The sequence below is a fragment of the Plectropomus leopardus genome, chromosome 21 (genome assembly GCF_026936395.1).
Source record: "Plectropomus leopardus strain MGB_pleo_1.0 chromosome 21, ASM2693639v1, whole genome shotgun sequence".
Taxonomy (NCBI): domain Eukaryota; kingdom Metazoa; phylum Chordata; class Actinopteri; order Perciformes; family Serranidae; genus Plectropomus; species Plectropomus leopardus.
In genome coordinates, this window is record NC_142196.1 from 8,344,484 (window position 1) to 8,365,541 (window position 21,058).

Consider the following 21,058-nt stretch of genomic DNA (forward strand, 5'->3'; position numbering starts at 1 on the left):
AGTCTGTCCTGTCTTGTGAGACTCAGATTAGGTCCCAATGGGGTGTAGAAAGGGCAGGGGAGGAAAGCGAGGCTATTGGGGTGCGATTGAACTTTCCAAAGCATACGGCACACAAGCAACAATACCCTTATCTCTCTCTCTCGAATCGGCTTCTCCAAACTGACTATGGCTTCCTGGAACAAACGGCGTCTTTTTATCTTACCCGTTGCGTAACTTGGAATTTAGGAGCTTCAAAATCTGCATATTTCATAACAAGCAATGAATGGAGATGGGGCCCCTAAATGCAGGAGGCCCCTTGGTATTAGATGTTTAGTACCTTTGACAGGAATGGCAGGTGTTGATCAACACTGCCTCCACAGCCCTGGGTATTTTCATTCTTCGGGTCGGTGTCTGCTTAAGCTGTTAATTGTGACTATGGTAAGAAACAAACTAGTGTTTTTTGCTCACGGGGGTCTTTGTTTTTTCTTGAACTCTTGAGATGTTTATCTTTGTCTTCCAGCTGAATATATAACTTAATATGTTCTTAAAATACTTGTTTTTTGTCCATATTCTCTTATTCTAAACATTTTACAAAGTGAAATGCTTTGACAGTTATGAGTAAGTTTTCGATTGCAAGCTTTTTATCGCACAAAGCCCATTCTCTCAGGATTAGGATGCTAGTAAAGCTAAACAGTGTCCTCTTGTTCTCTTTGCTGTGTTTGCCCCCCAACCTCAGCCCCCTCACCTCCCAGTTCTGCCCCTTGACAGGTGTACTAAAGGGGCCCATCTTTGTACTTGTTAGACAGCTCTCCCACCTCCCACCTCTCTGGCCTGCTGATGTCCCTTTGCCTACTTTACAGCAACTGAAGTGTCTTCAGCCTAATGCCTGAACACTTCGGCTGCCAGCTAGAGATTGCACAGTGGGGGGATTTGCAGTTTCTCTTAAAGAAAGCATAGTTGGAATGCCAACCTTCAGAGCTTTGCATCAACAGTAGGCGGTGATGTGGGGGGATATCAAGAGAGAAAGGTTGCCTGTCTTTCCTCACTGTGACAGACAGCTCCAAAAGAGAAATGAAAGGGGGGGGGATTCTTCAGTCTGCACTGGGTATCCGATTTATATGCGAACAACTATTCAAATATTCAAGAGTAAACACATCAAGTTGATTTAAAGAACAGATTGCTCAAGATTTTACCAGTTCGCTCCTTGGATTTAAGGACAGTCGTCATTTTGTTGTCAAATTTTTATTGCTGGAGTTTGCAACCTTGTGTTCCTCTATAGCAGTAGAACTTAATGTCAGGCATGTCCTACCTAAAACCTTAATTGAGCATCATTTTTCATTCACTTTTGGTTTCCTGAGTAAACGGCTAACAAGCCTGACAAAGGCAGTACCCTGCAGAGTGGGAACATAAAAGCCCCCCACCCAGGTGGAAGGTGCTGTGTGTCTAGCCTGAGGCTCCTTTTTAAACGCCAACTCTTTGTGCGTGCAGTTATAGGAAATAGGGCTTCAAAGGTGAAGCAACAGGGAATGCCTCGGTATGAGCATAGAAGTCTGGGAAGGCAAAGTTTCCCTGCCTTTTACCAGCTGCATGTAATCTGCTAATCCGTAGAGTGGACCGCCGGTGGTCTGTCGACAGAGGTGGACCAGGGCCGCTGACCACAGGAAGTATGCTGGGGAGGGGGACATCAAGGGATGTATGGGCCACCCATTGCAGTGACCCTGCCCAAGTGTTAAAGGTTAAGTGGACCCATTTTGGAAGACCCCCTTAAAGTCAGGCAAATAGTTCAACTTTGGATTGAAACGATAAGGTCATTTTTGGCATCGCACATGAATAACCCGTTAAAGATGTAATGTGAAAGAATGTGGCATTTCACCTTAGCCAATTAAAGAAGAATCCTTTTAAACAAAACTGAGGTTATTGAGTCATGCAGTGATTGATTATTAGACCCACATTTGGTTGCTTGTCTTTTGAAGAAGGGGGCAAGTCTCAAAGGAGCCCCTTGAAACCTCGTTCTACCATAGTTTTTGATGAATGCACAATTTCTTTGAAACAACTGCCACTACAGAGTCCTAGTTGGTTATTTAGGGGTGAGTCGCTGGAATGTCCAGCTGTGGTTTGACTCAATGGGCCACATTGAGAGGTTTTGATTGACATTGGTCATGGCTAGCCTGTCCAACATCCTATTTAGCCCCCTCCGCCATGAGCTGCTTCCATTTGATCGGACCACTGCAGACCCAGTTGTGACATGTTTAGTGATTTCACACTTGCTTTGTGGCAATAAGCACCCCTCCGTTCGCTCAAATGTTTTGAAGCATAGATAATACATTGCTCCCATGATTTGCAATGCATGACTGAGCATAGCTAGGGCCAGAGCGAAAGGAATGTTGCCAAGTCATATTGTGTCAGGCCCTCGTGGAAGTTGTGTGCTTCAAAGAGTCAAGCCAATGATACTGTGTACCCAAACTGAGACTTTCCTTATGGTAAACATCAAGAAAGAAGCATCAAAATCTTTTTCTTGGCATTGATGGTCTTGCATGACAAAAACATTCTATTTCACAAATGTCTATTCGCTGTGGGCAAATGATAAGTATTACAAACCTTTTCACATTGATCGCTTGGTACTAAGAAACTTTTTTTTTGTTTTTGGCTAAATAGCTTTCTGTCTCTCAGTTGCCTTTGGTTACAACCAAACTGGCACATCTTTTAAAAACATTACTAGTGCAAAAACCCTGTGTATGTAAATGTAAGTAATGGATGATAATAGTATCCCTTTGGTCAGAAGAGGGATGTGCAATCCAGATATGTGGCCTATCTTAAACTTAGCCTTGCTCTGCTTTTGGATAGTGCACTTTTCGGTGTGTTTACAGGTCAGAATGGACAACGTCTGTTGCATTACACCAAATCCAATTCTGTTGCACTATGTGTTAAAACTGGACAGTTATGCAAATGACCAAGCTTGACCATTGCATTAAATGTGCAGTTTTAACGTGGAACCTGCATAGAGGGTTGTACCTCTTTGGGGTACCAAAGAAGTAACTTCCTATGCAAAACACTGTAGTGACCTCGGCATCAGGGAGTCTATTTAGCCCTGTCACAATAAATACATTATTGACTTATGATAGGATGTGTGTTCATAAACTCAGTCATTGTATTGACCTTGTTATGGCCCATTTTATTTATTAGTGTTGAATAAAAGAATGAAGACAACATTTCAGCCAAGGTTATGCCAAAATAAACAGTCTGGTTTTCCCAACCAATGTAAGAGATACGCGCAGCAATTCTTCCTTTTTTTTTTTTTTTTACCTTCCACCCTTGTCTACTTGTGCAAGTCCAAAGAAAAATAAAACACTAAACACTGCGCTTTAAGGCCGCCCATCCCCGTGAGCTGACCGAAACATCTGGACTAGTTTTTGTTGGCCAAATTTTGTATCACATTCACCAATATGTGCGTAGAGTGAACTTCATTGTTTTCTCCATGATACATCTCAAGGCACTTAATGTTGTGAAATGGGGACGTGGCAGTATGTTGATTACAAATAGCAGGTACGCGCCTGTCAATTTAAAAGGATTCTAATGCACTAACATAGGTTTGGTGGTAAGGACAAACTTTGAATGAATCTGATGGTAATTTTGCGTGCATACTTGTTTTGTATGCAAAGAACAATGCTATGCTCATATTTGTGAATGTGGCCCAATGATAGATTCACAAATATCTTAGCTAGGGAAAAAGGCTATGGCTACAGGTTTCACTCTGGTCGATATGTCCCTCATACTGCGTTAACAAAATCAACAAGTGTGATGTTTCTGTTTTTTTCCATACCGGATCCTTAGGTTAAACTGTTATCAAATAGGAGTCAGTGGCCTTATGTTTGTATATGTGTAGGTCCATAACTTTTATATTTCAGGGTCTGCTCCAGAAGGGCATCAGAATGTTTTGGTATTGAGGTGTCATCTTGATGGTGAATGATCCGACAATGTTTTCATTATGGATCCCCCTCCACCCCGCGCTCCTGCAACTCCCGTCCCCGCTCCCAAACAAGAGGCTGGAATGTTGGGTTTCCATGACGCTAATGAAGTAAAAACCTGGCAATGTGTTACTGGCAGCCTCAGAGCAGCTCCTGATCCGCGGCCTCCTTCTCATCAGGATCAGAGTCTGATCCCCCTGTAGCCTTCATTCACCAGGGCTTATTATGCCCAGGAATGTCTCTCACTCACTCGCTCCTTCTCTCATAACCCCCACTGAAGCAGGGATGTGGGGTGCAGGGGTAAATTTGGGACAAATCCCAAGGGAGAGTACTACCCCAAATAACACACATCCCCCCACCCCCCCACCTCATACCCGGCAAAACTCCTCCCCTATCACTCCTTACAATCCTCCCACCACTAACCATCACACAAGAACACACACACACACACACACACACACACACACACACACACACACACACACACACACACACACACCAATCCCGCTTTCCCGTGAAAAGTGAAAAGCTGCCGTTGTGATTTATTGTTCCATAAATGCTTCATGTGGCTGGCCCATGAGGCGACCAGCCCAGTGTTTGCTAGTGGCCCCAGGGACAATAGTGAGTTTTCCACACTCAAACAAGTCCTCACGCAAAAGTCAGCGGTCTTCCCTGGGGAAAATGTAAAGATCTTCCCAGCAGCGGGTTTGTTTTGAAGTTTTCAGATGTCTAATACTTGAATACTAAATACTAATACTAATTGAAACATCTACTGTCATTGCAAATTTTTAAACAGGATTTTCCTTTCCAAAAGTTATTTTTCCCGTCATTACCAAGACAATACCTCTGCCAGAACAAAATGAACTCCTCAGATGTTCCTTTAACCGGCCCTCCCTGGTGGGAACGAGTCTTCTTCTCTTTGTGTCTCTCGCAGAATGGCAGTTGAGGGGTTAAATAATCAGTCTCTGTACATTATCCCATGTCCTGCTGGGCCAGTGGATGCAACCATAATGTCTTGCTAATTAGCCTCCATTTAGGATGGTCCAATAGGCCACACAACCACCATTGAAGATTGAAGCCCATGGAGCTTTTGCAAAGGAAGACCCTCTGTCTCGTGGGCATTCACGGTTCAGGCTTGTCCTTAATAAACCTTTAGCTTACCCAGGCTCGATGCCTCCAGGATTCAGGATTCAGTTACTCGGTCGATGAATGGGGTGTATAGCTTGTGTAGGGATGATTTAGGCCATTGTGTGTATTTTGTCATTGAAAGGATAATGTCCATAAATGGGATCTAAACTGACCAGGACCAATTAAGGGCTTAAGGGTTGAAGCAGCTCATTGTAAACGTTGACCCTTATCAAGGCATTGTGGGAAGTAGTAGATAAGGTCAGATAAGGTTTTTGGGAAAACTGGTAAAGGATGAACACTGCAAAGACTGTTAAAGAAAATTGTTATGTATAGTTTACTTGAAAATAGTGGTGAATTGCTCTGTTTTTTTGTTATTTCTCTGTTAACTAAAACAAATCTACATGACGTGTGTGTTTTCTTTAAATTTAGGTATTTTACATCAAGATTAAAAAAACAACAACAAACTAATCCAGTATTAATGGGAAATCACCGTTCAAAACGATTTTGATGCAGAGCGAATTCATGTCTCTCCAAAAAACCAGAAGAGTAATTCTGCTTTACTCAGGATTGTACAAATACAGTAATTTTTCAAATTATAAAGAAAATGACTTTTTCCGTACGCCCATGTGCATTGATTTTACAAGTATTGAGTCTCAGTTTGATGTGTGGTTGTGCCAGAAGCCCACCGCTGGCCCTTTTCCTGCCTCGTGGGGAGCTGGGCAGCTGAAACAAAAGGAAGAGAGGCTTTCATCATCAAAAACTACTCGTTCCTTGGCACTAGAAGGAGCTGTGCATGACATCTGATGAAGATGGATGAAGATGGTTGCTATGGGGAAGGAAAGGACTCTCCAGGTCCTGAAGCTTTTGGCAAGCAAGAAGCAACAGGGCATGTTGGCATGGGGTAGTTCATGTGGTAGTGGAACAGTCTTGGATTTGTGCTCATCTTATGTAAGCATTTTGGGGTGTCCTGAATTTTTTTTTAAGCCTTCTGTTTGCTTAGAAGATTTGTTTGTGTATGGATCTCTTGCAAGTGCTTAATGTTTACCTGGAAGTATCTTGTGACCTACTTGCAGTGTTGTTTCCCGGAGTTATTGCACCTTAAATAATTACTCCAGCTCTTTAGGTTTATGTTAAGTGGCCCATTGTTGATTAGCAGTGTGTGCTGATTGGCTTCAATGAAGCAGCATGTATGGCCATTTGGCACATTATGACCACTGTGTCTCATTCATTGAGCAAAAACAGGGGCTGCCACAGTCCTGTAAGAAAGCTTAAAACATGTAGAAAACAAAGTGTGTCCCTCTATAGCTTTTTGTTGACAGTGAGTGAACAAAAAGCCCGCATATTTTGTCGTTTTTTTCAGCACTTCATACTGGTTGTGTGATTGTTGTTGTGATGTTGTGACCTGTTGGTCAATGTGAACTTGTCACCTGCTGGTCAGTTGGCTGGATTTCCGGGTCAGGACTCAGCTAGCATTGTCATGACGGGCCACACAGACCCAGCATTATTAGCCCCGCTGGCGACACTATTTGTCCCACTCCAAAAAAGAGGGCTAATGAATAAAAGAAAAAATGGGAGACAGCTAAAGTCTTTCTGATCCCCCCTTCCATGAAGGGGTAATCCAGGGGTGATCGTCAGCACAAAATGTGGCTTTGACTGCCTGTATTCATTCTTTGTGTGTATCTGTGTGTGTGTGGCAGGGTGTGTATGTGTGTTTTAAATGTCACCTTTATTTACTAGGAAGTTACAGGGAGATCTGACCAAGAATAAACTCATTTATACATATGACTATTATAATCACATTTAAATCATGACATGAAATAATCTTGCCAAACAGCGCATTGTGTATTTCGTGCTTTAGAATGAAAGATATTTTAGTCAGAATGCCAATAATGTGTCTGTATGTTTCCAATGTGCAGTAAAAAAAAATACCTTAACCGTAGTTCATTTACTAATTTACATTTTCCCATACGGGACCACATTCCTTGACGATTTCGAGACCACATTATCAAGGTTACCTGATAGCAAAGTGCATTTTGTCCCTTTTGTAAATGGTGGTGACTCACTGTTAGTAAAGTCACATTCAGTACACACAGCCACATACCTGAGATGCTGTGTTGTCTTTGGTTAACTACAAACTAAACCCTAATTGCACAAAAAGAGCAGCAGGTCATGTTTAGTTATGCACTTGACTGTCAGGTTAGCACCCTTTTAGTTCTCTGTGTAGGTTTGCAGAGTTGTGTGCAGTCCCTCTGCCGTCTCTGCTTTATGGTGTAGTTGTGTAGACAGACAGTGCTCTCCCATGGCTGCCATGGCCACTCTTTCAACCAACAAAGCTGGAATGTCATGAAGTAATCCTTTTTCCAATGAGGTTGCACCATTTATGTAAAGCAGGAAGAATTTTAAAGCTGTGTTCTCCGTCCACTCTGCTTAGGTTTTATAGCACATGACAGAATGTTTAGCCTCTGTTGAAATACAGCGCAAGACCTAATAATTATAGGGTTTTCAGACTGAAGACGCAATTCATAGCACAAAATAGCATCTTGGAAAGCCTCCATATAGCATGCTCTATAGCACAACAAACCTGTCTAATTGCACAATGATTTGTAGCAGAAAAATACTGAACAACACTGATTTCTCATCATCTTAATGGCTAAAGCTTAACAAGGTTCACAAGGCTAATGGATAATGAGATCTCAGTGCTTGATTTGCAGTAGATGCTTTCTTATGATCTGTTAATGTTTTTTTTTTACCAATGCCATAATTTCATATGGTTAATTTAGGCTCGATGGGGGAAAAAGCCTCCTGGAATCCCCATATAACATCTGAAATGTTGTCCTTGTATTGCTCTTGCCCTTTCACTTTTATATATCAAAATGGCAAGACTCAGTCCTTATGTCTTTATGTTGGTGCATGTTTATGTTAGTGTGAGTTTAATCCGTAAACCGTATCCAGCATATACATATGCAGTGGTATCTGCATTAAAGGCATGGACTAAGTAGTAGTAAATGATATCTTATGTTGAATTCATGAGGCTTCACCAAAACTGTCTACAATCAAATTAAGTGTGTTTACACCAAACACTTTTGGTTAACTTTTGGTTTAGTAACCTTAGAACTATAGGTAATGGGTATTGACATGTACCTAAACCCTAGATCTGTTTGCATTTCCTCTGCAGACAGTACTCTTAAATGTAGGTATGGTCATAGTTGTGTCTCTAGTCCATCCAGCTCTTGCTGTATTTCCTTCTCTCTGATGATGCAGAGGTACGCCTGCACCTCGCTGATCATCCATGGAACAAAGCTGCATGCCAACATTTTCAGAACAAAAAAGAACAGGCTGGAGAATTTAGAGTTTCTGGTGCAACTGGTGGAATATTTTTTTTTTAAATTGTCCAAAATTAATGGTTTTCTCAACCAATGAATGGACTGTAGTGTTTCTAGCTCCACCTTTTCGTATCCAATCAGTGTGCTAGGTACTTCAACAGAGGGGTAACGAAAAAAAAAACAGTCCGAAACAGAACGGTTGTATTGGTACCATTTACATCTTTTAAGAATGGAAACTCAAAAATACTTGTTCTGATGTCTAAAGTACTGAACCAAACTGCTTAGTGGAAACAAGGCTATTGAATTTAGCTACATGCAGCACAGTGCATTTACTTTATTGACCTAAACAAAATATTTCTCAACTCCATAATACAGCCATGCTATGCTTAATACATGACATATTGAATGCAACATATACATTAACTGTTCCATTAAAATTATCTCTATAACTTTTCCAGAACACCAGGACTGCCTCCATCATGCAGTGCACGAGCGCCTAGGGGAGCTGCTTCGAGTCCTGAAGGCCATTATCAGCAAACACCAGAGCCTCAACTCGGTGGACATCCTCAGTACTGCTGGAACCGTCATCGCCACGGTCAAAGGTGAGCTGCTATGACCAGATCCCTCTTAAAAAAACACACACACATAACTCAGAGCTTTCCTGTTAAACATACCAGCTACTCCTCCACTCTTCCTTTGGTCTGTTTTCTGTCTCTGCTTATCTAATCCCCCTACTCCCCTGACAGTTTTCTCTCCTGGACATTCACTAACCGTGGCCTCTCTCTCACACTTTCTTCCCAAGTCTTAAAAAGAACTTCCCAGGGAATGTTTCTGAGTAGTTTTCTTTCAGCTTCAAAGCAATGCAGCCCCTCAGAAGTCACTCGAGTGCTTAGAATGCAGCAGCATGAGTTTCAAACCCCATACAGAGAGTAAGAAAATAATATTTTGGAGTCAGATACCTGATTCAAGAGGCAGGGGGAAGCGGGTGTCCTTTGTGCTTTGTTTGCCAGTCCAGAGGGAACTACACTGAGGAATCCTATTCAATCCCTCATTCTCTGAGATTATGATCTGGCATGCAGGTCAATTCTTAACTTGGCCGCCACACAAGAATCCCCTGGGTATACCTTGTCTCAATTTGCATTGCAAAGAGGGGCACTGGCGGGGCTGTGTTGCTTTTTGAAAAAGCTTTCACTTAATAAGGAAGGGTGACATGTTGAAGTGAACAAAGCCTGAAGAGTCTCTGTCTTAATACAGATAGAGCTCACCTTTCCTGAAATATTTGGAATAAGTCCATACACACATGGGTGTGTGCAGGTTTGTATGCCAAACAGCCATTAGCTGCATGCATCATCTTTCGTGCAGTAACTTGACTATATTTGTGTCATTCAAACATGTTGATGTACAACAAAACTGCACAGAGTCAGACCTTTTCAATAAGGAAGCGCTGGGTTTGACGGATGAATACACAGTCTGTGGAAGCCTTTGACTTAGTCTCATTGTTATATTGCTTTAATTGGCGGAAGGATTCTAAAGGTTGTAGATTAAGAATTTTAATATTGATAGCAACTGGATAAACAACGCCAGTGTTAGTGCTTTAACTGAACGTGTGCCTGTGATACAAATCATTTTAACAGGTTTAACACTTACAGTAGCTGTAATTACCTAGTCACTTCATAATGTGCAGTGAAGCATGCTATAACGACTTTTCTGCCACTAGGTGGCCAGACCTGCTCACTCATTGACACTAACACAGAGACAGTGTACTATCAGCTGTACACACTAATATTTTTACTACCAAACCTCAAAGCTGGAAATGTTACACACCATAAAGATGTAAAATATAGTTTTGCTTCTATTTATGGAGGTGTGATGTGTGATCAGGAAGTTATGTTTTTTCTGTCACGATTTTAATTTTAGAAAAAAGATCAAATGTGTATTGTTTGATTAATATTATATTTTTTTCGCATAGATGTTGCATTTCTGCCTAATAGAAATCTACGGTGGACCTCACTACTCGATCAAATAGTAGCTCATAAAGAGTTATGCCACTTACTCCATCCTGTGACACTTCATATCCTGTCGCATGCCACTTCACGACAACCTTCCCATTATTCTTTATTGGAGCAAAGGTTCGTCCTAGACCTAAATTGTGCGTAAGACTTTGCAGATGATGAGTGTTTCGAGAGTGTTGTGCTTTTCCACTGAAACAATACCATTTTTCCCCGATGATGTAACTTCCACGTTTGGACCACTGGTTGGGGCCTGAGCGAGTACTGGCATTGTATTCCAGCAAGCCTCAGGATGTCCTGTTGGGGGTAGGGGTTGGACAGAGGAGGAGGAGATGTAACCGCACAAGAGAGATGTGGTGCTTTGAATGGTGGTGGCTACAGTAGCTGGCCTGGGGTTGGAAGAGGCTCCCAGGGTGCCCCATGGACATTGGACCCCATCGAAATCCTTCTTTTGCACTCTTGCGACACAATCTTACCACTTCCTGTGAGTCTGAGAGAAGTTTTTTTTTTTTTTTTTTACATTGGATTTATTTCTTTTATGTGATAGAGGAACATAGTATTGGAGTCCCCTAAAGAAAAGTAACTTGTTCGGCACATGTTTAAGGCATTTGGACTTAAAAATAACCTGGAAGTTGTGGTTACCGTCATGATCAAGACAGCTTATTTCTGCTGAACAGGAGAAATACTGATGAATGTTTTGAGGTGGGTATTTGGTAGAATTTCCAGTTACATCTGTTTCCAAAACATCTGGATGGAATGCGCAAAAGCTACTAAGGAAGCATTGTAGCATTATAGCGTTGGTACGTGGGTGCTCTTCAACTTTCAAGGACCTGGCTTAAGAATTAGGATTAAGTACGCATACTACTTGAAGATTTGAGAAAATGTTCCAGATATGTTTTATAGTGAGCTCTTCCCAGCTGGAGATCTTTCCGTGTTTTTATATTTCTACTTCTGTTATAAAGACAAGATAGACTTTCAGTCTCAGTTAAGCTAAAGGAAGACAGTCAAAGACAGCGTGTTTTCTATGTAAAATGTCCGCTCTGTGAGTGCTTGAACTCTAGAAATCTCCATTGTTCTAATGGAAAGGAAAGACTGAGGAAATCATGGAGGCAGTGGAGCGGTCAGTGAGATCACTGATTTATCGCTTGGTGTTTGAGCTCATTTTCTGAGCATCTCTCTCCTAGTTTATTTTTTTTCTGCTCAGTCCGAACAGGAAGTTTATTGTGAAGACTGATTACAGCCGAATTTACACTGGTGTTTTTTTCCTCATTCTGTCCTCAGTCATCAGCATGTTTAGACTCACAGCAGGAAACTACTGCCTCTCCAGATTACAGCCAAATATATACACTGGCAGTGCTTGCTTATCTTTTCTGATTTAAGGTACAAAGTTGTTTTGGGATGTCTCTGAGGGATCTTTCGTTTTTTAAAATGTCTGCAGATTTGAGATATGAAGCTGTGTGATTTGAAGAGCAGATCATGACTCAAAAGAGATTTTCTTTGACCCCTTGCTTGACGTCACACACAGGATGATGAATCATGCCATGAGATTCATACCTTAAACACAGCTATATCAACGGTGCCAATGCGGGGTGTCTTAAGAATGCAGGGTTTTTAGGTACTAAACCTCGACTCACTCCTCTTTATTCACACTTTGACAGGGGTGAACTTTAAGGAGGTGAACGAAGAGAACAAACAGAAACTGTTCGGAGAGATCTACACTGCTATTGACACATTGGCGTTCACCTTTGGCAATGTGTAAGTACAATGTCATAACTGTGATTGCAATTCCCATGGCTCATTTCACTTCTGTGGGCTTTTCTTACTCCACCAAACTGCAGACAAGATGTGGATGCTATTTTTGTTTAACAGCAGTTTTTTTCAAATGTTTGTTTTCCCTTTCGATTCTGAGACTGCATGATTAATATACATCATCTGATGGGGTTTATACAGCACATTTGGAACAATCTAGTGCAAGGCAGAAAAACTGTTAACATTTAAGCATACATAATAAACAATAGTCATGAAATAGTATGAAGATAATATGGACAAAGATAAAACTAGATTGTAGACAGATGTACGTTATTGATCCAAAGTTTGGAAATTCTTGAATTCTTCCTTTAACAAGTAAAGCACTACAAATATTTCTGTGTAAATACTTGGCTTAAGTTTTTTTTTTCAAACCAACATTAAAGGTTAAGTGTGTAGGATTCAGGGACATCTAGCAGCGGAAGTGGTGTATAATATGTTTTCTATGTTTTCATTAGTTTCTAATCACCTGAAAACAAGAATCGCTGTGTTTTTGCTACCTTAGAATGAGCTGTTTGTATCTACATACGGAGTGGGTCCTTTTTCACTTGAGTCCGCCTTGTTTCTACAGTAGCCCAGATGAGACAAACAAAACACTGGCTCTAGATAGGGCCATTCGTGTTTTTTCGTGTCAGCCACCATTGTTCTCCTGCACACTTGGACCACTGGAGAATGTCAGTTTTGGTGCCTCCATGCTAGATGTTGTTAAATCCTACTCGCAAAGCCTTTAAAGGGGCTTTCCACTTATTTTACAATGGCATTTTACAAAGTTTCAAAAAATAACCCTAATGATGTCATGTCAGATTGGGCTTAAAACTTGCAGACTTGAGGTTGCAAACTTGCAGAAGTTTTGCATTACAAACTGGGAGAGTTGGAAAAAAAGTGGGCACTTAAAAGGCAGGGAACATCTAATGAAAAACACAGTTTAGGTGCATTATGGGAACTGTAGGATCCCATGTTTTTGTAGCTTGACCAGCGCTAGGGTCAGCCAGCCTCTGCTGCATCTATTTAGACCACTGGAGTATCTCTTTCAACTAAAACAAACTAATTTCCGTTTTTGTTTTCTATTAAGAGTTTCTCAACTCAACTTATTGATTTGTGTTTCTGTTTTCCTCCAGAGTGTCTGACTTCCTTATGGGAGATGTAGAGAATGGATCAGTGTTGGGGCTCCCCCTGACTAAGAGAAGCAGGGTAAGCAAAGAACAATGTCTGTGTTTTATAGTTCTGTCAACACATCACACTCAATTGGTGTAATTAATTCAGCACAAGTGACATAATCACCTACCAGAGCATCAAAAAATGAACAGCTAATAAGAGTGTTTTCATATGGCTCCCACTCCAAAGAAACATTTATCTTAAGTTCATTCACTGCCCCATGGACACCAGGATGTGGCCTACTGCCACTGGATTGCCGTGCAAAAGATATAAAAGCAAAGTTCAGGGGTTAAGTGAGGGCTGGCTGTTGACGCATGTTCCCGAAATGGTCTCTGCAAATGATGAATTGATGCTATGTATTGTTGTTTTCCTGCTGTACATTTCAGAACAGCTCTGAGGAGGAAGTCAAGGCTCTGATAAGCCTTGTTTTAAGTGTGTTAGCATAGCGTACTGTGCTTTGAGTAGGAAATTCATCCGCCCTCATTGTAGAAATTTTTTTTCTTGTTTTCATCTGTCTGTTTTTCAGTCTTTTGAGAACCTCTCAGTGGAATCTGGAGGATCCGGTCCCGAGAAAGATGATCCGCCAGGTAAGACAGATCTCTGTAACACACAGCTACTGTACTCTGGTGCTGCTATGTGAATGTGTGGGGGGAACGTTATCCTGGCATATTTGTTGGAAAAGAAGCTTATAAATCAATTTTAAGCTTATCTACTTTTCCAGCTTTATTACTCTGGGCTCTGGCGTTGCTTGGGCTTATGTCACTGTTATTGCCGTGTTGTGGGGTTATCTTGGGTAAGAGCACAACTAGCTCTAAACTCTGGATGACCGGCCTCCTTAACCACTTATTAATACATCCAGCAGTCAGTCTGCTGTCGGTATGACTTATCCTCAAATGGTATTAGCCTGATTCGTGCTCACCCAAGGTCAGTGTGGGCTTTTCTCACTGACTCACTGTCACAGATGTTGCATCCTAAACTCACATGTAGCATGTCCAGCAGTGGTGGTAGGCACATTGCATGGGGGTTGGGTGTTGCGGTCATGTTTAAGCCCAGAGTTACAACTCATGGGGGCGCGGCGTTTTTCACAGGGCCGTCTCCGCCGGTTCGGGCAGAGGAGGTGGACAGGACACTGCAGCGTCAGGACAGCGGGGTTGAGTCAGCGCTGCTCTATGCCAAGGCCTGGTCCAAGTACACCAAAGAGCTGTTGGCGTGGGTGGAGAAGCGTCTCAGTATGGGTGAGTGGGGGCAAAGCAGTTCTGACATCTTGGGGAGACAGTAGATAAATAGCACCTATCACGCTGACATGACAAAAGTCAGCTGTCGTGTGTGTGTGCTGAAACATGTACTTAACTGTAGTGCTTCATTACACAGTCTGGGTCGTGATGTCAGGGAATCTTTGAGATTTTTTCATGCGCATGTCATGCACATAAAAAGCAGCACTATAAACATGACAGCAATAGAGGTTTTATATTTTGATTAATTATAACAAAGATATTGAGATTTTCTTTAACAATTGCCTTCAATTACCTGGTTTAAAATTCTGAAAATTTCTGTATCAAAGAACATGCAGGGAAAGATAAGGTAAATTTGCCTATAGCTTATTGACACAAACTACCTACATTGTTATAAGAGAAAGCTGCTTGACATTTGGCTTATTTAACTGTTCAACAACAGCTTACTGTGATGTTGCAAAATCCTGCTCATATGTACACGAGTTAAATGCAGATTTAAGGTGAGAACAGAGACTTTCTACCTTAAGCTGGTGAATTTGAAAGCAACCTTTCAGTGTCAAATTACACAAACATGCTTCTGCACAGTGGAGGTCATTTCTGAATGGAGGAGAATTTTAATTTTGACTGATTTGGAGATTGGAGTTTAAAATTAAGAGAAATACTCACTTTTAGATCAATGTAGGAAAAAACAAAACATATTTTGTGTATTTATTCATTTTCCTGATTGCTATTTTTATTAGTTTTATTGTCTCTTATTCGTTTTAGATTTTTTTAAGCCTTTTTTAATTTAAAATAGGACTACTTTCCAGATTTTTTTTATTATTATTTGCTCCTTGCAGAGACAGGTGGCTAAAAATGCTTGCGCTTAGACACAATGTCTAAACACAGCATTTTAGCTAGAGCCATAAATGTGGGGGGAGATTAATTAGGGGGCCAATTTCCTGAGAATTCTTTTCTCAATCACCTGAGCTGGGCTTAAAAACAATAAAGTCTTATCCTGGCTCAAGGTTGAGCGTGCAGTGTGTGAACCTTTGTTCACCACTGCGGTTTAATGAATGGTTTCAGTCTAATACTTAGTCATTTGGTCTGTCAACACATTGACACAAAGCACTCAGTCAGTACAGTACATTTTGTTATCAGGCAAACATACATGCTGTTTGTTTAACACATCCACTTGGGTTAATGCTTTGTTTACTGATTAATTATATAGATTTGTCTCATGACTCAAGGACATTGTGGGATTTAATCAGAACACGCTTTAATATATTTTTTCGGTAGTTGTTTTTCAGCAAGATTCAACAATAACCTCAGCACAAAGCAAATTTATGCATGCACGTAAATGATAACTTGAAGGCCTGTAGAGAGCACTGTATGTGTGAAACTTAATTAAACAGAACTTTGCTTTGGTCTCTTTGCAGATATTGAGTGTGCAAAAAGTTACGCCAAAATGGCCGAATCTGCCAAGACGCTTGCAAGTCAACAGGTGAGTAGACGTTGCAGTTGACATCACAATGTTTTAGCTGTTTGGGATTGACATCAAGACTTTCTCCTTCTCATTTTAGGAATTTATGCCTTTCCGTGAGATCTACATGACTGCATTCAAAAATGACACTGAATACAGCCAGCTGGTACTTCACACCACAGCAGTACTCCAAAGCAACAAATTTATGCAGGTAATCCAACAACACACACTTTCTGAACTGGGACTTTGGTTGTACGATGGAAACGAGGACTTACTGACTGTGTGTGTGTGTGTTGTGTGTGGGGGCTTACGTGTTTCTTTCCAGCCTCTCCTGTCCAGAAAGAATGAGCTGGACAAACTCCGAAAAGAGGTCAAGGAGCAGTGGCAGAGAGAGCAAAAGAAAATGGTGAGTTGATTGCCATAAAGGCTGCATTCTGTCGAGGGCCACACACAAACGCACACAGAATCTAAAGATGATTCACTGACCCGAGGCCTCGGTCCAAGGATGCTCTTGAAATGCCAAAGCCTAATATATGCATGCAAACAAATGCTTTGTTTTGTCATGTAGTCGTGCAGCCTGCAGGGACAATCAGTCTCTTCCATCTGTGACAGAATAAGCACCATTTACTAAGTTAATAACTCTTATTACAGAGCGGGATTAGTCATTTCTACATTATTGCTTTTAATTAGTTTTAATGTTAAGAACCTCTAGTAAAGTTCCCACAAAATAAAAAGTCATTGAACATTAATTTTGTATGTAATACTGTCTGAATTGCATTGATCTGGTCCTGTTTGGTTTGGTAATGGTTGTTACTGTACATAATGATTACAGTTAACCATTAACGTAAAATTAGGGCTGTCAAATGATTGATTTTTTAAATCGTGATTAGTTGCAGAATTTCTATAGTTGGTATTTTTTAATCACGTTTTCAATTCTTTTATTTTGCATATTTTGCATTTTCCATATTGACAGATTAAAGCAATTCTTACCGAGTTGTCTTGAATAGGAATCAAATGACAGCAAAGAAATAATTAGGACTAGCATAGAGTGGACATGTCTGTGAAAGGGGAGACTCATGGGTACCCACAGGACCAGTTTTTATTCAGATATCTTGAGGTCATAGGTCAACACAGCCCTGTGAGATGGCAATGCCATTTTTTCAATCATCAACATTTAGCCTAAGTTTGGAGCGTTACTCCGCCCCTTTACTGAGAAGCTAGCATGGCGTCATTGGTTTCATAAAAATGGGAATGTTGGCCAGCGATAAATGCGATTTGAAAAAAAATTAAGCTGTTAATTATGGACCCTTATTGCATCATGATTCATGCATTAACACTGACAGCCCTACTTAAAAGCTATATTTTTTGCTTTAGCTTTGGTTATCATTGCTTGACTTGTACTTTTCATTTAAGTGGTTAGATGCATGATGTTGCACCATTTGCACATGTCAAACCTATCTTTGCACATACTGTATATGCAGTGTATGTTATTGTTTGTTTGTCGGTGTATTAACTTCTCATGTTTGCATCTCCAGAACGAGGCAGACAGTGCTCTTAGGAAGGCCCGGCTGCTGCAGGCTCAGCGGCAGGAGGAGTATGAGAAGGCCAAGGTGTCCACCAGCCGGCTGGAGGAGGAGCAGATCGGAGGAGGTGGAGGAGCAGCGGCTGTGAAACAGCTAGAGAAGAGGCGGAGGCTGGAGGAGGAGACTCTGCAGAAGGTACAGCACCTCCTCCGATGGGCCTGTGGCTCTTTCATTGTGGTACATTGTAGATGTCCACACAGCCTGAATTCAGTTTAGACTTTTAAAAAAAAAAATTCAGATTCATTGACTTTTTGTTTGTTAAAGTTGGTTTTAATTATTTGATTTCACATACTTTTTATTATCATTTTTAACTTTAAGTATCATTGTTTGCCTTTTTAAAAATCCATTTTACTAATAGAGTAGTTGTTGTAAACAAGACGACTGACTAATGGAATATAAAAAACATCTAGTACTTTGTAGATCCATTTGTCAGAAAAATAAGAACCCAAGTACTCCTCACATACCCCTGTTTACAGTAGTTTGTCAGCTTTTATTGGATTCGATTATTGTTACAGAGAGACAAAAAAGGTGGAAAGGCAGATTTTAGGGATTTTAGGGAATTTCTCTCCAGTGACACTAAAAATGGCAGTTCAGTCCCAAGTCTGAGCCAATGAGAATCTTTGTTTATCAACTTTGGACTGTGTGACTCACACCGGTAAATGACATTCAGAGATTTGAGAATTTAAATGATTTGTCTCCCTTGTGTTGGCAGGCTGAGGAGGCCAGGGAGCACTGCAAAGCATGTCAGGTTGATGTTGCGGACAAGAGGGTCGATCTTGCCAACACCAAGAGTGAGATCATCACTCAGCTCCGAGAGATGGTCTCTCAGTGTGACCTCACCCTCAAGGCTGTAAGTTTATCATGTATATTTTAAAATTCAGATCAGCTTGAATAACAGAAATAACACACTCCATTCTGGGCAGACTGATGAGGAGGCACTCAGTGCCTGATACACAGGTTGATATCGTTTGTTCCTCATTTCAGGTGACGGTCAATTGGTTCCAGCTCCAGCAGGCCCAGGTTGTGTCTCTCCCAGTCAACCACCAGAGTCTGTGTGAAAATGCCAAACTGTACGAGCCGGGCCAGCGCTATATCGACTTTGTCAGGAGTCTACCCACTGATGTGCCTCGTCTGGAGTCCCATTCGTTTGATTCGGCTGTCACACAAAACACAGGGTGAGACATCAAGACACTGCTACTAAGAAACATATGGGTTCAATGTCTTGTGTTATTGTTGGAGCGTCAACCTGGAGCCCCTTTTCCTGTATTTTGTAACTAAGTGACTACTAGAGACAACTTTTTAATTTTTTAAAATTGTTTTAAGAGAGACCACTGCAGTCCCAGTGGTGAAACAGAGTGACAGCATTACAGAAGGGACCCGACAGAGAAATTAAGCATTTTTCCCCTTACCATTCCCTGGTCCTAGGATGACCAACTTGACATTCAGCACAGGGTCTTCTTCAGAAATTTCAGAAGAGGTGACTTTAAGCAGGAAAGCATCAGTCAGAAACATTAGTGACAGCTGGAGAGAGGAGTGCTTCTAAGAGTTTGTTGTGTTGGGGTACAGAAAGCTCACTGTTATCTGAAAGGTCTTCAATGTCACGGCTGAAGCATTAGCTGATTTCGACAAGGTGGAAATCTTTGTGAGATTTCAGAACAAGACATCTCCTTAAGCAAGACTTGATTACTCACAGACCGGATCATGATGTCAGACATTCATATAACAATCTGAGCCTGTCAATGGTAAAAACAAGTACTTTTAATGGGTGTGAATTGCCCATAGGAATTACATTGCAGCCTGTTTAACTGCTGCCCCTGCTGTGCTCTCTCTCAATACCAGACCAATTGCAAAAATTGGTGTCTTCATTACTTACTTTGAAACATGAGTAAACAGGGTCCTGGTTCAAAAATACTGATTACTATTGAGGATTGCGTCTAAATTTAACCAGCCCCTTGGTTATCAGTATTTATGTTAACATTGTCAGATCTTATCAAGGAAATGACTGAGTTATTTTTGTAAGACTGATAAAGTGGTCCATCATAGAATTCTCTGGGAGCGTGAATGTTTATTTATGGTAAACAAGTGGTCGTAAACACAGGGAAACTGAGTGTCTGCGATAGTCTGTGGTGCTGTAGATCTGTTGTGGTGAGAGGTGGAGAGATTGAGTGGGGAAGCTTGTTTTGGAAAGCGTAAAACAATTGGGTTGGCCAGGCTTCCTGCGGAAATGACTGTGGTCACGGGAGAGAGGAGCTGGGGCGGTGGGCTCGCCATCAGTTTCACTAAACCTCTGTGAAGTTTTTCAGTAGCTTTTGCACCATAAACATGTCTCTCAGAGTAAATTTAAAACATTTGGGTAATTATTTGTAACCAGTTCTTACAAGCTTTGGTTAAAAAAAATGTTAGTTTTAACCTTTACCCCTTTTAAAGAGTTTTGTTGACGCTGGTTTGTGGTCACACACACACAGATGAAAAAGAGAGTGCTTTGTTCTTAGTTTTCTCCCCCCACACCCCCAACTCTGACCTCTCTGATCAAAAGAATTCGGCTCAGGACAGAGAGGAAATGAAACTTAGACACACACTTGTTCACGTGTATCCACTGGTCTTCAAAAGGTTAAATTTAGCCGCCTGACCTACATTCTCTATATTGTGAGATACATTAGAGTACTTCAGTGAACAATGGTTGACCTGGACTGCACACCGGCCATTGACAAGCCTATCAGTTAATCACGTTAAACTGTAATTAACTGCTGTCTTTGATGATAGGGTGGGGCTGATCTCAGGATATCAAGATTATTCAGGAATTTTTTGATTAGTGATGGAATTAGGAAATTTACTTGAAATCTACTAATTTGATCCTGCAGTATCCCAAGTACAGATAAAGATCTCATTTGGAACTGTCTGTAGAGAGAAATGTTGTAATTGACTGTAAATGTCATTAAAATTTAACATAGCTAGAGAAACAGGACCAAATTAGAGCTGAATGGAAGTAAAGTGCTTTGTTGTTTTTCAGATTTCTCCTTTTTTCCTTGTGATGGGGTGTAATTGTCAGGAGTTTAACCTTTTCCAGATTTTGTTGGAGTTGGAGAGTTTGTTGTTGCTGTATTTATTGTAAAAACCCCTCAGACACTTTTTTTTTTCATTTTGAGCTTGATAGATAAAATTAACTTGACTTAAATAAATTCCTATGATTAGTAATATTTTACCAGAACACAAAGAGTATTTCAACAAAAACTGTGTTTTTAAAGGCTCCTTTCCCACTGGACCAAAACCCACTAATATCTGGCTTTTGTCTTTAGTGGGAAAGGTTACAATCAGCATTTATTCACAGGACAAATGACCCCGCAGCACTCGTAGGTATTTATCAGCTCCAGCTTCAAATGGCAGTGGAAACACAATACCCAGGCGGGCATGCTAAT

General features: G+C 41.0%; 1 protein-coding gene across 4 annotated transcripts in view; it reads left to right on the forward strand.

Moving 5' to 3' along the window:
• The window catches only part of arhgap29a (Rho GTPase activating protein 29a), a 41,029-nt gene that overhangs the window by 10,766 nt on the left and 9,205 nt on the right, over positions 1–21,058 (forward strand). For 2 of the 4 annotated variants that reach the window (XM_042510113.2, XM_042510112.2), the window contains exons 3-13: positions 8,854–8,997; positions 12,063–12,159; positions 13,329–13,401; positions 13,892–13,952; positions 14,454–14,600; positions 16,016–16,080; positions 16,160–16,270; positions 16,385–16,465; positions 17,595–17,777; positions 18,355–18,492; positions 18,627–18,817. In XM_042510113.2, the coding sequence (XP_042366047.2) occupies positions 8,854–8,997; positions 12,063–12,159; positions 13,329–13,401; positions 13,892–13,952; positions 14,454–14,600; positions 16,016–16,080; positions 16,160–16,270; positions 16,385–16,465; positions 17,595–17,777; positions 18,355–18,492; positions 18,627–18,817 (1,291 nt within the window). Of the gene's footprint in view, positions 1–8,853; positions 8,998–9,041; positions 10,889–10,928; positions 11,107–12,062; positions 12,160–13,328; positions 13,402–13,891; positions 13,953–14,453; positions 14,601–16,015; positions 16,081–16,159; positions 16,271–16,384; positions 16,466–17,594; positions 17,778–18,354; positions 18,493–18,626; positions 18,818–21,058 lie in introns of those variants that run through there. The other 2 variants (XM_042510115.2, XM_042510116.2) reach the window with 2 other exon arrangements.